At 50.8% G+C, this 14,007-nt stretch overlaps 7 protein-coding genes across 7 annotated transcripts; 6 read left to right on the forward strand and 1 right to left on the reverse strand.

The window, feature by feature from the left end:
• Nucleotides 1–418: 418 nt before the first annotated feature.
• Nucleotides 419–629, forward strand: N7458_011844 (uncharacterized protein; the record flags this gene model as incomplete). The annotated part of the gene is made up of 2 exons (XM_056915226.1): nucleotides 419–547; nucleotides 576–629. The coding sequence occupies 2 exons, from the start codon at nucleotides 419–421 to the stop codon at nucleotides 627–629; spliced, it is 183 nt and encodes a 60-aa protein (XP_056759980.1).
• Nucleotides 630–2,443: 1,814 nt separating this feature from the next.
• Nucleotides 2,444–4,544, reverse strand: clf1 (putative cell cycle control protein (Cwf4); the record flags this gene model as incomplete). Its single annotated transcript, XM_056915227.1, has 2 exons — nucleotides 2,444–2,674; nucleotides 2,760–4,544. The coding sequence occupies 2 exons, from the start codon at nucleotides 4,542–4,544 to the stop codon at nucleotides 2,444–2,446; spliced, it is 2,016 nt and encodes a 671-aa protein (XP_056759981.1).
• A 462-nt stretch (nucleotides 4,545–5,006) lies between these two features.
• N7458_011846 (U4/U6-U5 snRNP complex subunit PRP31) lies at nucleotides 5,007–6,557 on the forward strand (the record flags this gene model as incomplete). The annotated part of the gene is made up of 1 exon (XM_056915228.1): nucleotides 5,007–6,557. The coding sequence occupies one exon, from the start codon at nucleotides 5,007–5,009 to the stop codon at nucleotides 6,555–6,557; it is 1,551 nt and encodes a 516-aa protein (XP_056759982.1).
• Nucleotides 6,558–7,444: 887 nt separating this feature from the next.
• N7458_011847 (uncharacterized protein) lies at nucleotides 7,445–8,280 on the forward strand (the record flags this gene model as incomplete). The annotated part of the gene is made up of 2 exons (XM_056915229.1): nucleotides 7,445–8,039; nucleotides 8,105–8,280. 2 exons carry the CDS (start codon nucleotides 7,445–7,447, stop codon nucleotides 8,278–8,280), a joined length of 771 nt encoding a protein of 256 aa, XP_056759983.1.
• Nucleotides 8,281–9,439: 1,159 nt separating this feature from the next.
• On the forward strand, nucleotides 9,440–10,579 carry N7458_011848 (uncharacterized protein; the record flags this gene model as incomplete). Its single annotated transcript, XM_056915230.1, has 3 exons — nucleotides 9,440–10,067; nucleotides 10,125–10,339; nucleotides 10,397–10,579. The coding sequence occupies 3 exons, from the start codon at nucleotides 9,440–9,442 to the stop codon at nucleotides 10,577–10,579; spliced, it is 1,026 nt and encodes a 341-aa protein (XP_056759984.1).
• Nucleotides 10,580–11,346: 767 nt separating this feature from the next.
• Nucleotides 11,347–11,992, forward strand: N7458_011849 (uncharacterized protein; the record flags this gene model as incomplete). Its single annotated transcript, XM_056915231.1, has 2 exons — nucleotides 11,347–11,493; nucleotides 11,549–11,992. The coding sequence occupies 2 exons, from the start codon at nucleotides 11,347–11,349 to the stop codon at nucleotides 11,990–11,992; spliced, it is 591 nt and encodes a 196-aa protein (XP_056759985.1).
• Nucleotides 11,993–12,670: 678 nt separating this feature from the next.
• N7458_011850 (aldo/keto reductase family protein) lies at nucleotides 12,671–13,757 on the forward strand (the record flags this gene model as incomplete). Its single annotated transcript, XM_056915232.1, has 3 exons — nucleotides 12,671–12,722; nucleotides 12,787–13,219; nucleotides 13,277–13,757. 3 exons carry the CDS (start codon nucleotides 12,671–12,673, stop codon nucleotides 13,755–13,757), a joined length of 966 nt encoding a protein of 321 aa, XP_056759986.1.
• Between the last annotated feature and the right edge of the window lie 250 nt (nucleotides 13,758–14,007).

The raw sequence follows: 14,007 nt of genomic DNA on the forward strand, positions 1-14,007 counted from the left end.
GATACTAGCATTCGGGGCAGAAGATGAGTCTCGAGCACGATTCTGATGAGGCTGATAGTAGAGTTGGTGTATGGTACGCCGAATGGAGACCCGACCGGTGTCAACTAAGTATGCAGGAATGTGGTGTGTGGGGTTGTCAAAGTCAAATATCGGGGTGATCGCGAGTCATCCAGCTCGGGAATGTCGGGGAGGTGTGGCGTCGAGTGGGTAGCCGTGGATGATAATGATTGATGCGATCGCAAGTCACAGAATTGAATCGGACAAGCGAATTGGATTGTCTGCAGCAAGCGCAGGCAAATCGGGGGAGTAGAGAACGAAGGGAGCGACAGGTCGCGGCGAAGAGGAAGCTGTGTCGTTCGAGGATGAGTATTGGATTGTCTGGCAAGGAAAATCACAGAGAAACATGAGAACGTACCGAATGGATGAGTGCACAGCACACCGGGGGAGAACAACAGATGACAACACCAAGGTCGGCAATTTCGAGGAGGAGGAGGAGGAGGAGGAGGCGGCGGCGGGAGGGAGGGTAGGGAAAGAGGGAGGTGATCGGGTGAGACACAGTTGAGCCCCCTAACTAGGAACGGGAGGAGGTTCTCAGGCACTTGTCAGGCCGAGACAGTCCAGTCCAGTGACACGAGTCCTGACGACTCAAGTGACTGACTCTTTAGCGAGGATCCCCCTGAACAGCCCATTTCGTCATAATTTCATTTCCTTTTGGTCGGATCTGCGATACTCGAGTCAGCTAAGGGAATTATTGGGACATTATGTGGTGGATTCTACGGAGTAGGTATGCTCTGCAGAATACTCCGATGCTCGAGAATGATTTCTATACATGTATCACTTCCTGGTAGAGCTCATTCTCCCTCTCATACGGTAGTTGATGGCTGTAGTTCTCGTCTCCCGTTCCCGTTCCCGTGCCTGTTCCTGACCAGGTCCCTGGTCCAGTGGGCCCAGGAACCAAACAACTCATCCTCCCCTCGTTTCCTCATTTTCTCTTTTTCCATCTGCAGCTCAGACCGCAACGACCCATCCAATGCAAGGTTCACCCCCTCCTTACGGAGTCTACACAAACAACCAAAAACAAGGCCTCAATCATAATCGGTTTGTCCACAAACCCGTCCCATCTCTCCCCCTTTTTTTTCCAGTCCCAGCCGCTGCGCTCCCTCGCGATCCACGGTTGGTCCGGTGGAGTGCCAGAAACCTTGGAAATCCCTCCATCACACTTGGCTCGTGCGCCGATCGCTCGACCAAACGAAGACAGGACAGTTGGAGTACAGTAGCGACACTGGACATACTGGACACTGGTGTGATGACTTCGGTGTCAGCGGCTAACATTGATCCTATCGTAATGCGCGAGACTCCCACTCGTGACTCTCAGACTTGATCGAGAAAAAGTTTGTCATATCGAGTTCAACTACCAGTGCTCTATGCCCATCGAGGGGTACAGTTGGATAGGTTCCCTGTCTGACCGGCACTTTCCTGGCCCATGGAATTTTCATGGAAGGCTAGCAAGCCCCCGTGTTTCGCCCCAACCTCCAAAGGGGTTCGAGGCCTCCACTTGGCGCCGGTTCGGGCGTTTGGGGATGGGGCCCTCATGGGCAAACGCCTACGCGAGTGGGGACAGTCTGGACGAAGGACGGAGTTGCGTAGAATGGAGGTACAGTACTCCGTACAGTGATCGACAAGCTAGTTAGTTACGATGGAGTCATTCTGTCATGGCTTATGAGGTAAGTTCTATTTCTTATCGTGGTAGTACAAAGTCGTCGTAGTTAGAACATGTTATTAGTAGTACCTAGTAGACTAGGATCGCGCAGAGGCGACATCAGACCAGGCCCCCTCATAGGCCAGATTAAATTGCCTGGGTGGGGAGTACTCTAAAGCAGAAGGGACAAAGCAAGAAACACCAACCAGGAACTGCGAATAGGCTGTCATCTCATCAGGTCAGTCTATACGAACGCCCTCCAGCTGTGGTGCTATTTATACCATAGCTGCTCGATGAAAGAGGTCGCGCACAGTCCTCGTCACTCAGCGTGGACCTAATATGGGTGTATTCCGTTGTATTCCGTGCCTACTCGGGAGTACGTGTGGAGGACTGTACCTAGCTACAAATACAATGGATGGAGTCGGAGGAGCTGGTCGCACAGGCATCATCCTAGGTCCAACGAATCTCAGCCATCAAACGTATTTATGGGAGAAGCCAGCAGCCCGAGATCTCAATTGATCCCGCGATCGGGTGAGATGAAAGATCGGTTCATCCAGGGTAACACGGAAGAACCCGTCGCATTTTGAAGCACCGCCAAGCAGTGGGAAATTACAGTCCTCTGGTAAAACACCCGGGAAGAAGGCCAACACGTCCTGGCCCAAATCCAGATCCAGATATTCATATCGAACACAGTCACAGTCACAGTCACAGTCACAGACACAGACACATCGCTCCCTCCACTCGTCAACCCTGAGTTTGCTTCCACTGGTGGGCCCGCTGGAGCAGCCGAGACAGGTTCGCGGCGGACTTGTCGTCGGCCGGGAACACGTAGTCCATGTACTCCTCGTACCGGTCGTCCTCCAACTTGCGGCGCTTCTTGACCCGCCGCGGCATTTGTTTCTCGATCTTGTCGATGTCCTCGGGCGATCCGTGCGTGTTCTCGAATGACCGCCAGGCATTGAGAAGTTCCACTCGCTGTGTCAGCGTTAGCCAGAGTCCCAAACAAGTCGTACCATATATGACGGAGAATAGAAAGTAAAGCAAGGTGGAGTTTACATACCTCTTCCTTGAGCTCCTTGTCCTTGAACACCTTGTGCGCCCGCTCGAACACTGCCCGTGCCCGACGCTTGGCTTCCTCGCTGACTGGCCGGGCTTCTTCGTCCTCTTCCTCCTCTTCCTCGTCTTCGGGTATGTTGATCTCGAACCGGGCATAGTTGATCCAGACCTTGACATGATCCGTCTTGGAGAGGAGACGCTCGTACAACGCGCGAACTCGGTCATACTCACCCTCATACTCCTCGAAGTCAATGTAAGACTTCCACACGAGCTCGGGCATGTCGAGCGTCGGCTGGTCAATACCGAGTTCGTAGAGCGCCCGCGTCCGCTCCAAATCATCCAGCCCGCGTTCAAGCTCCGCATACTGAATCCAGGCCTGGCTGTTGGAGGAATTCCACTCGATCTGCTTCTCGTACAGGGTTCGGCACCGCACAAACTCGAACAATTGCCGCTCGAGTTCAATATAGCCGCGGAAGAGCTTGTCCTTCGGACACATACCGATGGCTTGGCCTAGCGTCTTGCGTGCGGCCTGTAGCTCCATTTGTCGAATCTCAAACTGCGCCTTCATGAGCCACACCTTGGCAAACGTGAACTTTTTGTGCGGGATCAGCTTGATGCATTCTTGGTAGATCTGTCGTGCGCGGTCCATATCCTTGGCTTCCATCTCTTCCCACACGGCGTAGAAAATCCAGAGGTAAATATACCGGCGCCAGTGTCGCTTCTCTTGTGACGGTGGGATTTGCGCAATTGCTCGCTCGTAGGTATCCCGTACGCGCTCGGGGTCACCGGCGGTTTCTTCGAGTCGTGCAAAGTCGAACCAGATATCGTAATTCCGGGGGTTCTCCTTCAGCTGCTCCTCATATTGAACACGGCGCTTGGACAAAATGACATCCTCCACACCTTCCCGATCACCGAATTGTTTTTCAAAGGTGGTATAGGCCTTGTGTAGGGTCATCGACTTGGACCGTGGCAGGCGATCAAGGGCATATTTGTAAATTGCCCGCGCACGCTCGTATTCTTTCAACTTGGCCTCGAACTTGGCATAAGCCGCGAAGAGCTTCTCATCCATGAAATCCTCGCCCAGTGTCTCGATGGCCAACCCATAAACCTCGCGTACTAGATCGCTTGTGCCAGACTCCTCCTCGAACCGAGCCCACTTGATCCAGTTCTTCGGCTCGGGATGAACAATGGTGAAGCGCTGGAAGATCGCCCGTGCTCGCTCAAACTCGTTGTATCGCTTCTCCAGCTTGATGTATGCGCTCCACGCACCCTCTTCAGGCTCCCATGACATCCATCGCTCAAACACTTGGCGAGTACCTGGAATATTGCCCAGCGTCTCTTCCATGTACACATACTTATACCAGAGCTTGTCCACGCGCGGTAGGATCGTCACGGCACGGTCGAGGAGGTTGCGGGCGTGATTGATGTTGCGAGTTTTCATCTCGGCTTCGATATAGCGAATCCATAGCACGACGGAGGTCGAGTCCACGTCCAGTGCGCGCTCAAAGATTGAGCGCGCCCGACGGAATTCCTTCTGTTCCAATTCCCAGGCGGCATAGCGCATCCAGTTGTTCATATTAATGCGGTTCCGCCGCACATAGTCTTCGAATTCCTTGCGCTTTCGGCCTTGGTACTCGTGTAATTCCTCGAGATCCGCGAAGCGCTGGGTCGGCGCCTGAAGACCGGGTTCCTGGCGATCAACAGCCTCGCGCAGCAGCTGCTCTGCGGAGATCTGGATTGGCGCCGGGGCCTTGTTCTTGACCCGGGGAGGGCCTCGCGAAGCCTCCATGGTGAAGGTGGTTGTGGGAGTGTGACGACTTGAAAGAGTGCGTAGAAACGTGCCGTAATTTGGAGACCGTGTCGGAGAGAGTTGGCTGGAATTTGCTTCCGAGCTGAGATATGAAGTGGGACAGTGAGAGTGGAAAGAAAGGAGACTTAAGAGCTCCGAAGTGCAGGTAGCTCTTAATCACAAAAAAACCACAATGGCCCCTCTCAGCCCGAACTGAGTGGTATAGGTGCTGCGGTCGCGATTATCACAAGTCGCCGATGAAATCGACAGGCCTGCGCTTCTGGTCCAACTCGCCACCCGCAAACTTTCGAGCTCCCCCCATGACTAAGCGCAGCTCTTCCGCCGCAGTTTCACGGTTGCTGCTTCGATTTCTTATCCCAATTTGTGTCTGGCCCGGTGGCGTCTAGGGTGTGCTTGACTACTTTCTTAGTATTCACTTGATCATCTTATCCTCCCGCCATCATGTCGGCCGCCGACGAGCTGTTGCGCGACTTCGAGGAGGACGAAGACTTCCAGGATGAGGAGCAGATCGAACAGGAAGACCTCATGGAGGAGCAAGTCCCAGAACAAAGCGCAAAGCCGTCGAACGAGTTCGACCTCTCCATCGAGACCGCCGACGAACTGACCCGGCTACACAAAGCCCTGCGCGATCACTATTCCATTCGATTCCCCGAACTAGAAACCCTCGTCACGAACTCGATTAAATACGCGAAAACGGTCGCCATCCTCAAGAATGGACCTCTCGATGATATCAAAGCCATTTCGAACTCGGCAGACAATATGGCCGGCGAGTCACTCAAGTCTGTGCTGGATGGACCTACCCTTATGGTCGTTGCGGTGGAAGGCACAACAACCCGTGGCCGGGAGATGACTGACTCGGAGCTCAAAGTGGTCCTCGACACCTGCGAGAGAATTCTCAAGCTTGACCGTGAGCGCACTGCTCTGACAGAAAGTATCCGGTCTCGTGTGAACTCGATTGCCCCCAATCTGGCGGCACTCATTGGTGCCCATACGGCTGCGCAGTTCCTCAATCAGACTGGTGGTTTGCGCGAACTAGCCAAGATTCCCGCATGTAATCTGGGTGCACAAGGCTCACGGAGGCAAGAGGGCCTTGGGTTTGCTACAAATATCGGTATTCGCTCACAGGGCTTCTTGTACGATTCCCCGTTGATCCAAGAGGTGCCGAGTGATCTGAAGAAGCAAGCTATCCGGATCGTCGCTGCGAAGATGGTTCTGGCTACACGTGCGGATATCGCAAACTACAACAAGGACGGCTCGCTGGGCGAGGAACTCAAAGAGCAATGTTTCAAGCGATTGGAGAAACTGACGGAACCTGCGCCAAACTCTGGAATCAAGGCGCTTCCTGCACCTGATGACAAGCCTTCCCGGAAACGCGGTGGACGACGTGCACGCAAGGCCAAGGAGGCCGTCGCCATGACCGAGCTACGAAAGGCGCAGAACCGCGTGGCTTTTGGCAAGGAGGAGGCAGAAGTTGGATACGGCACTGGCGAAGGTACCGTCGGGCTGGGCATGCTGGGCCAACAGAACGACGGCCGTATTCGCGCAACTCAGATCGACCAGCGTACTCGCGCCAAGCTCAGTAAGAACAACAAGGGATGGGGCGCAGCTACCCCCGTCGGTGGTACTGCGTCGTCATTGCGTGGCTTTGGCCAGGGTGGCTCCGCTGGCACTGCGAGTGTACTACAGTCCAAGGGTCTCCGTTCATCAGGTGTCGGATCCTTGTCGGCCACCGCAGGTACTGCCAGTACGATTGCTTTCACTCCCGTCCAGGGCCTGGAACTAGTCGATCCTAAGGTGCAGGCCGAGATGAACCGCAAGCGCAAGGCCGATGAAGACCGCTGGTTCAATTCTGGAACATTCACCCAGGTTGGTGGCGGCCAGAGCAGCATCAATACTCAAAAGGATCGCGACGGGTTCAAGGTGCCGGCTCTTCCGCCCAAGAAGAAGGTTGACACCGGGAATGGCAAGATGGGTCCACCTCCCAAGCCATAAGGCCTGTGCCGTTGTCCATTATTATGATTTTTATTTTGCTATGCACTTGCAGGTCTGAGCATTTTTTTTTTTTATTCTGGGCGTTGAAAAGGCAGTGACGATCAGGGGAGACCAGGTTCAGGCAGATTTCGCTGCCATACTACATCGAGCACGTGATACCATTTCTGTACAGTAGATCGGCCACAGAGGACCAATCAGAGATTTGAGACTAAACCAAACGACATCCTTTGCCTAATCAGGATCTTATTTGCTCATCCTGTAGGAAGCCATAGCTTGTCCACTAATATTGACGTAGCATTTCCCCCTGATCCACGCCGCGCGCCACTATCTCATTTAGGGTTTGCACACTATGTATCATACACGTGGAGAACCACGTCAACAAAATCCATTTGGTTCCAGTTAGAACAGAGATAAAATTACACTATTCGAAGGATCCTTCGGAAGATAATTTTCCCCCGAAGCCGCTGGGTGTACGGCAATTTTCAATTGTTACAGTACTGGGAGTTTAAATTCTGATTTTTCGCTGACCCAAACTTTGGAGGTCAGGGTGGCACCCGGTCCCTTATGGCGTGCTCCAGCCGTACCTTTTGCTCAGCGGTTCTTTCGCAATTGGAAGGAATGTGGTACAAATAAGAGAGACCGTGGTAGCGGTGAGCACGAATTCTCTGTTCTTGTAGTATAAAGGGGCCTTGTCTTGTGGCGATATCTTGCTGGTCTTTTTTTTTATGCTGTGTCCATACATATCCTACATTCGTTTCCGTACCTGACATCGAGCGGGCTTTTTTGTTTGATATTGCACACCCTATCTTGCGTCACTGCGTACAAATTTGCATTCCGCTTCGCTATAGACTGCTCGGAGATCAATTCTTTTATACCGGGTCTTAATCATGACTGTCGAGACAGTCACTCCTGTCCTAAAGGCACCGTCCAACTTCGGCCCTCTCAAAGATCAATCAAAGACGAAAAGGGTCCTCAAGCACCTTCGACCTCATACGCATATCTCATCAAACTTTGATGACCTCAAATTCAACGGCGCAGCATCACTCCAACTCCAATGGGATCAGGAAGAGCAACAATCGATTCCTTCAACAATTGCAGATACACGCCTCATCGCCTCTCCGTACAATGACGCTCCTCACCTTTTAGATCTAGAGGCCCTAGATACCCAAAGTCGTCTTCTCGCGCTAGCACTATCATTCTTCAAACCAGTCCGCAATGACTATGCCACTGGGGAGTATCTGGAGTCATTTAACTGGAACGAGGTATTTGACCTTGTGAAAACCTTTGCGGAAGCAGAGGGTCACATCTGGACGAGACAGTCTTTCTACGTGGTGTCTTTCCGGTCCAAACTTCAACCGGGTGTTGATCAAGATCATCTTCATGCGCTGGATGCATATTCTCATCAGGAAGCTATTACCAGTGGAGGCTTGTTGAAGTACTGGTTCGGCACGAAGAACGAGGAGAGGCAAAATCTGGCAACTTGTATGAATTCTCCATTTTGATTGAACAGATAATTGTGGGTTTGAACTATGCTAATTTTGAAATAGGCATTTGGCGCAGCAGAGAGGATGCTAGGCTTGGGGGTCGCGGACCTTGGCACGCGAAAGCAAGGGCAGCGGCGAAGGATTTGTACGAATCGATTGTCTTCTCGACGAAGGAATTGGTCATTGAAGATGGAGTGAAGTCTTGGCATCTCAGCGATTATAAAGATGGACATGCATGAAAGTAGACTTCTTGAGTTAATCTATCTGCATTTGTTAGCGATCAAGCCATTTTTCGTCGTGCATTGTTATTTACAATATGGAAATGTCATCATGAGCCTTGGAATGAATATAAGGAAGCTTCTCCGTACACCAATCTTTCAAAACAAACGCTTCATTCTCTTTGCTTGAGATCTATGAACAGAGTCAAAGCAATGAGTACTCACTTCCAGATCTGTTAGAGTCGAAGTTGGAGCCATCGAAGGAGATGTTAAAAGGCCGCCCAAGACGGCATAACAACACGCATACTTGGCCCAAAGATCAAAAATTTAATGACATGCGATGTATGGGTGTAAGAGAGGAGAACATGTGAAGATTAGAGTTGTAATCTGTACTCTAATCTGTTTTTATCTTCTCGGTGTAGAGTATTAATGTCTGCATACTTCCTCGTTTGTCTTAGCTTGTTCTGAGCGAATTCCTGGGTAACAGATATAAAAGAGCTTAAATTCACCTCGATCGTTTTGAGGAAGTTTCATTTCGTCTCTACACTTAACACTATTCATAGGTAGTATCGATTTTGTTCAACCTCTCTGTTCCCCTCCATGTTTTTGAGCTTTAGTCTCTCCAAGGATTTCAAAATCCCACCCCCGATATACCTTCTCGGCAGCCAGAATCTGAACGACAAGCTACTCGCACTACTCCCACATCACGATGATCACAGGGGCATGTGGAACCAGTCTTCGAGCTATTACTGCACCGCAGCAGTCATGTTGCCTTTATAAGAAGGCATAGAGTAATAATTTCCGCAGGTGGACCGGATCTCCACCCCACTTCCCCCCCCCCCCCAAAAGGGTAAACATTTTCCGCAGGAGGTGCGGGGAATTTTACTACTTTTGCGTCTGCCTCCATCCATCGTGGCATAATGCAGTCATCGGATATTCCACGAGCTTCAAAAGCCCCACGAATAAGGCCGAACATGTTGGACATGCGGGGCAGAGCTGATCACCTTGTTGATTTGGTTGGATATTCCAGATTAATACTTGTCTACCCCGCCATCGTGGAGACCTGATTGCAGACGAGATATAAATTTCGTCTCGTCCTTGTCAACTGCGAAATGTCCTTCCGTATCTTTCTACCTTTTTGATATCCTCCCGGTTTGACGTCTTGCAATACTTGTCAAACATGGTCGCCCTTATCGCAGAGCAGCTCGCCGTCAACGATGGTCCCTTAAACTCAGAGAATGCTGCGCTACTGCGCCCGTCCGACCCTTCACTCCCGGTAGAAGAACTGCGCAAGAGATATGATGAAGACGGATATCTCTTTCTTAAGCAAATCCTCCCTCGCGAAGATGTCCTTGCTGCCCGCGAGTCATATTTCTCCTCCCTAGAGTCAACTGGTGTTCTCAAACCTGGCACCAAGCCCGTCGAGGGCGTTTTTGACCCAGCAAAGTCCCACGAGGACTATCCCGGCATTGGTGCCGGCCACACTGGTGGTAATGGAAGGCCCGGTGGAGATCGTGCAGCGGCCTTTGTCGACCTCGCCTTGGACGCCCATTATCAAGATTGGTATGCCGAGAAGTTCTGCAAACACCCAGCGCTATATGATTTTGTCTCCAAGTTCACAGACTGGGGCAAGAACACGCTCAGTCTGCGCCGAACGTTGTTGAGGAATAACATTCCTGGCTCGAAGCCAATTGGTGTACACTACGACCAGATTTTCCTGCGCTATGGCGAACCGACCAGTGTTACTGCCTGGGTACCGATGGGAGACATCAAATTAAATGGTGGAGGACTGGTTTATTTGGAAGATGGTATGTTCCGCTTTTGAACCTGGCATTTATCGGCTGTCACTAAGTTATGCGCCATAGGCGACCGAATCGGAGTCGAGATGGAGGAAGCATTCTTCGTCAAGGCTAAGGAGGCTGGGTTGACAGATGAGGAGGCTCGGTCGGCTTTCAACTCGAATATGATGGCAACGGGCCTCCTGTCAGAGACACCGGCTGAATTTTCCCGGGCACATGGCCGGCGATGGCTGGTCTCGGCCTATGAGGCTGGTGATGTTGTCCTGCACAAGCCTCACATGGTATGTACCTTAGCACAAGGACTTGATTGGAACTAGACTAACGGGCATGCGTTCTAGATTCATGCTTCCACAATCAACCATGATCCTGACAATGTGATTCGCCTTGCGACGGATCTTCGTTTCTGCGATTCTTCAAAGCCATTTGACAAGGTATGGTCGCCCAAATTGTCTTTATCTTTGAATGGGACTGACGAGATATACTTCCTAACAGAGATGGACGAATCACTACCGCTTCAATGATGGTGTATAGATGAACAGCCCATAGCTCGGAGAATCAAGCTCGTAAATTTTACTTTTGGAACTTTGGTCTGCTCGGACGCATTGGGTACACCCAACAGTCCCTGTGCCTGTAGTTCGTCATGCAAATAATGCTGATGAGTTGATCTGTTAGACTATATGAGGTATCTTGGAGTAACCTCTATCCTGTCGCTTCCAAGAATCAGCCGCTGTCAAGATTGCATCACACATAATGGTGCGCTACTCCATCATTCCTCGTCGGTTTGAACGACAAGATTTATTCTGGCAAAAATTTCCCTTGAGGAACCATACCCTGTCATTATGACCTAGCAACGGCTTTGATGTGGGTCTGGGTTTACCTTCTGGAATGCTAGGCTGTCATTCCCAGGATCCGCACTCAACAGAAACATCCCTAGATCGAAAAAATGACAACCTCAAGACCAAGCAGTTTGAGAAGGTACTATAGCAACAAAGAAGAGGTAAACGGAGGAATTAGATGGCTTGGGGGATGAATTTGGCTGGCACTTTGACCAGACTAGCCTCATATCGGCATCCGAGCGTTTCAAGCCCTCATTCCACACGAGGGCAAATATTGTTCCACTGATTGCAGGATAAAGGTATATGAATCATTAGTGGATCCTGATCTACCTCGCCTGTGGAAGATCTCTTTCAAGTGCTCTTCAACTTCCTTCGCGTCCTATCCCCAGTCCATCCATCAAATCACCCTTCAATCGCTGGAAAACCTAAGAGCAACAACTCTTCTATACAAAATGTCGCTACCATCACAAAGATTTTCTTGGACATTGATTGGAGTTCTGGCAATGCTGGCCATCTCCACTGTTTGCGCGCATCCAATTCAGGCGTCAACAACAGCAGATCAAGCCGAATCTCTGCCTGCTGTGCAGCCTCGCGATCCGGTACGCTAGCCACCTGATCCTGACACCTGAAAAGTGCATGCTAACTCTCGCAAAGAGACTAATCCCCGATACCGAACGTTACCTTTCTGAGGTCTTTGACCTACTGGGCGTTTCAGACCCAACTCCCACGGAAAAAAAACCTATCGAAACACCTATCGAAACACCTTCAGAAACACCTTCAGAAACATCTTCAGAAACACCCTCCGCTACTGGTATCCTGAGCTCCCTTTTCAAGGCTGAGTATGGCAAACCGATAAATCTCGACGCGACGCCAGTCGTCAGTGCCAGCGGAGTCACGTACTCAGCTACCATCAAACAAGGAAACCAACAACAAATTGAGAACATTCAAATCGGACCAGGATATCATAGTGGAGAGAAGCTTTCTGCTTCAGATCTACCGATTATCTTTGCTGCCGTGGAGACGGAGCTTGCGTCGCGATGGCGAGATGCGGTTGATAGTTCGGATGAGCTTGGGTTGGATGATAAGTTTAATCTTTGAATTTGGGGAATGAAAAGGAGAAATGATTTGATGTGATATTATATGAAATGTTTTTATAGTTTAGCAATGCTACTTCCTATAGGCGGGGAGTTATTTAGTCAGGTCTATAGCTTGCGAGGTATTTGAATCCAAGCACAGTAGCTGTAGTTGTGGAATAAAACATTGTCAAGAATATTCCTGCCTGATTCAAATAAGAGCCGGCTTCCACTAAGTTATCCCCGTATTTCCTAAAATGCTCAACTTAGATGGCATCTCCATCCCGGCGGTGTTTAGTTCTTCGGTCTACGCAATCTTAACTCCGATGCACCAATTTTGACAGATTTCCTCGCAATTGGCCCGGCCGTGGTAGGAGGCATCGCATGGAGCTTTCCCCGTAGAGCGTATTTAGCACGGGATTAATCGCGGTTTAGTAGAGCTGTTGCATGAATGACACTGCTAACGGACATTCTGCAGGAATCGGGGTTAAGGTGCTTATTCGTGGATTGGTGGGGCATATTATCTACCACTCACTCGTGAGGGGCGACTCAGGTATAAGAAGCCCGCCCGCCACAGCAGCCCTGCTCTACGAACGCTTAACCTCCTCCATTGCCACTAGTCAACAATCGAAGTCCTTGCACTTTGTTCATTATATCTTCCTCGCCAGATTTACCGCTTTGAATACCAACGGCGACACACAAAATGCCCACTCTCGTTGGAAAAGAGGTTGGCCCAACGGGCTATGGCACTATGAGTATGGCTTTTCTTCCAGCTTCCCTTGGTTCTCACGAGAGTTGTCTATACTGACTCCTGTCCAGGAATGACTTGGCAGGCCCAGCCACCATCTCAGGAAGTGTGCTTCGAGACCCTCAACAAGTCCTTAGAGCTCGGTGCCAACTTCTGGAATGGTGGTGAGCTCTACGGCACACCAGAGTACAACTCCATGCACCTGCTGAACAAGTATTTCACAAAATACCCCGAGGCTGCAGACAAGGTTGTTCTCAGCATCAAGGGTGGATTGAAGCCCGGCCAGTTGATTCCGGATGGCTCGGAAGCGAATATCCGTCGTAGCGTTGACGAGACTCTACGCCTGTTGGATGGAAAGATAAAGGTCGATATCTTCGAGGTGGCCAGACAGGACCCCGAATTCCCCGTTGAACACACCATCGAGGTCCTTGCGCAGTATGTGAAGGAGGGAAAGATTGGTGGCATTGGTCTCAGTGAAGTGGATGCGGAGACTATCCGGAGAGCGTACGTTGCAAGCCCATGACCTATTTATTGAACTATCTATACTAACTACCTGCATAGACACAAAGTTCATCCCATTGCCGCCGTCGAGGTGGAACTGTCGCTCTGGTCGACCGAAATTCTAGAGAACGACATTGCAAAGACCTGTGCGGAGCTCGACATCCCCATCGTTGCCTACTCGCCTCTTGGTCGCGGTGTCTGGACAGGTGCAGTGACCTCTCTGAATGACATTCCCGAGGGTGACATCCGGCGACACCTGTCACGGTTCAAAGAGGAAAACTTCCAGCAAAACCTGAATCTCATCAACGAGGTCAACAGCCTAGCCTCTCGCAAGAATGTTGCTCCATCCCAGATTGCTCTGGCTTGGATTCGCACTCTCAGCGGCAAACCCGGCATGCCCACCATCATTCCCATTCCCGGCGGTACGACTGTTGACAAGCTGGTTCAGAATATGACTGGAGTCGACAAGCTCACGGACGAGGAGATGGCTGAAATTGATGCCATCTTGAAGCAGCATACAGTCGCCGGGCCACGGTATTGAGGGGAGAAACCTAACTGGATAAATACTTTACAGGTTGTTAGCGGACAACTCTAGCAGTGAAAATAATAGCAATTGATGTCATGATGTGAAATGGCATTGCGTAGATCAGATCAAGTGTAGAAGAGTCAACATGCAATCTCACAAAGCAAGACCCGAAAGAAATGCACGGAGATTGTCTGAATTGCAGAATTCTTCTTTGCGTTCATCATGCAAATAGCAAGGGTCGGGGGAAGGGCAAGCCCAAGGTAGA

The sequence above is a fragment of the Penicillium daleae genome (genome assembly GCF_028827525.1).
Source record: "Penicillium daleae strain IBT 16125 chromosome Unknown utg000009l_segment0_segment0, whole genome shotgun sequence".
In the NCBI taxonomy this organism is placed as follows: domain Eukaryota; kingdom Fungi; phylum Ascomycota; class Eurotiomycetes; order Eurotiales; family Aspergillaceae; genus Penicillium; species Penicillium daleae.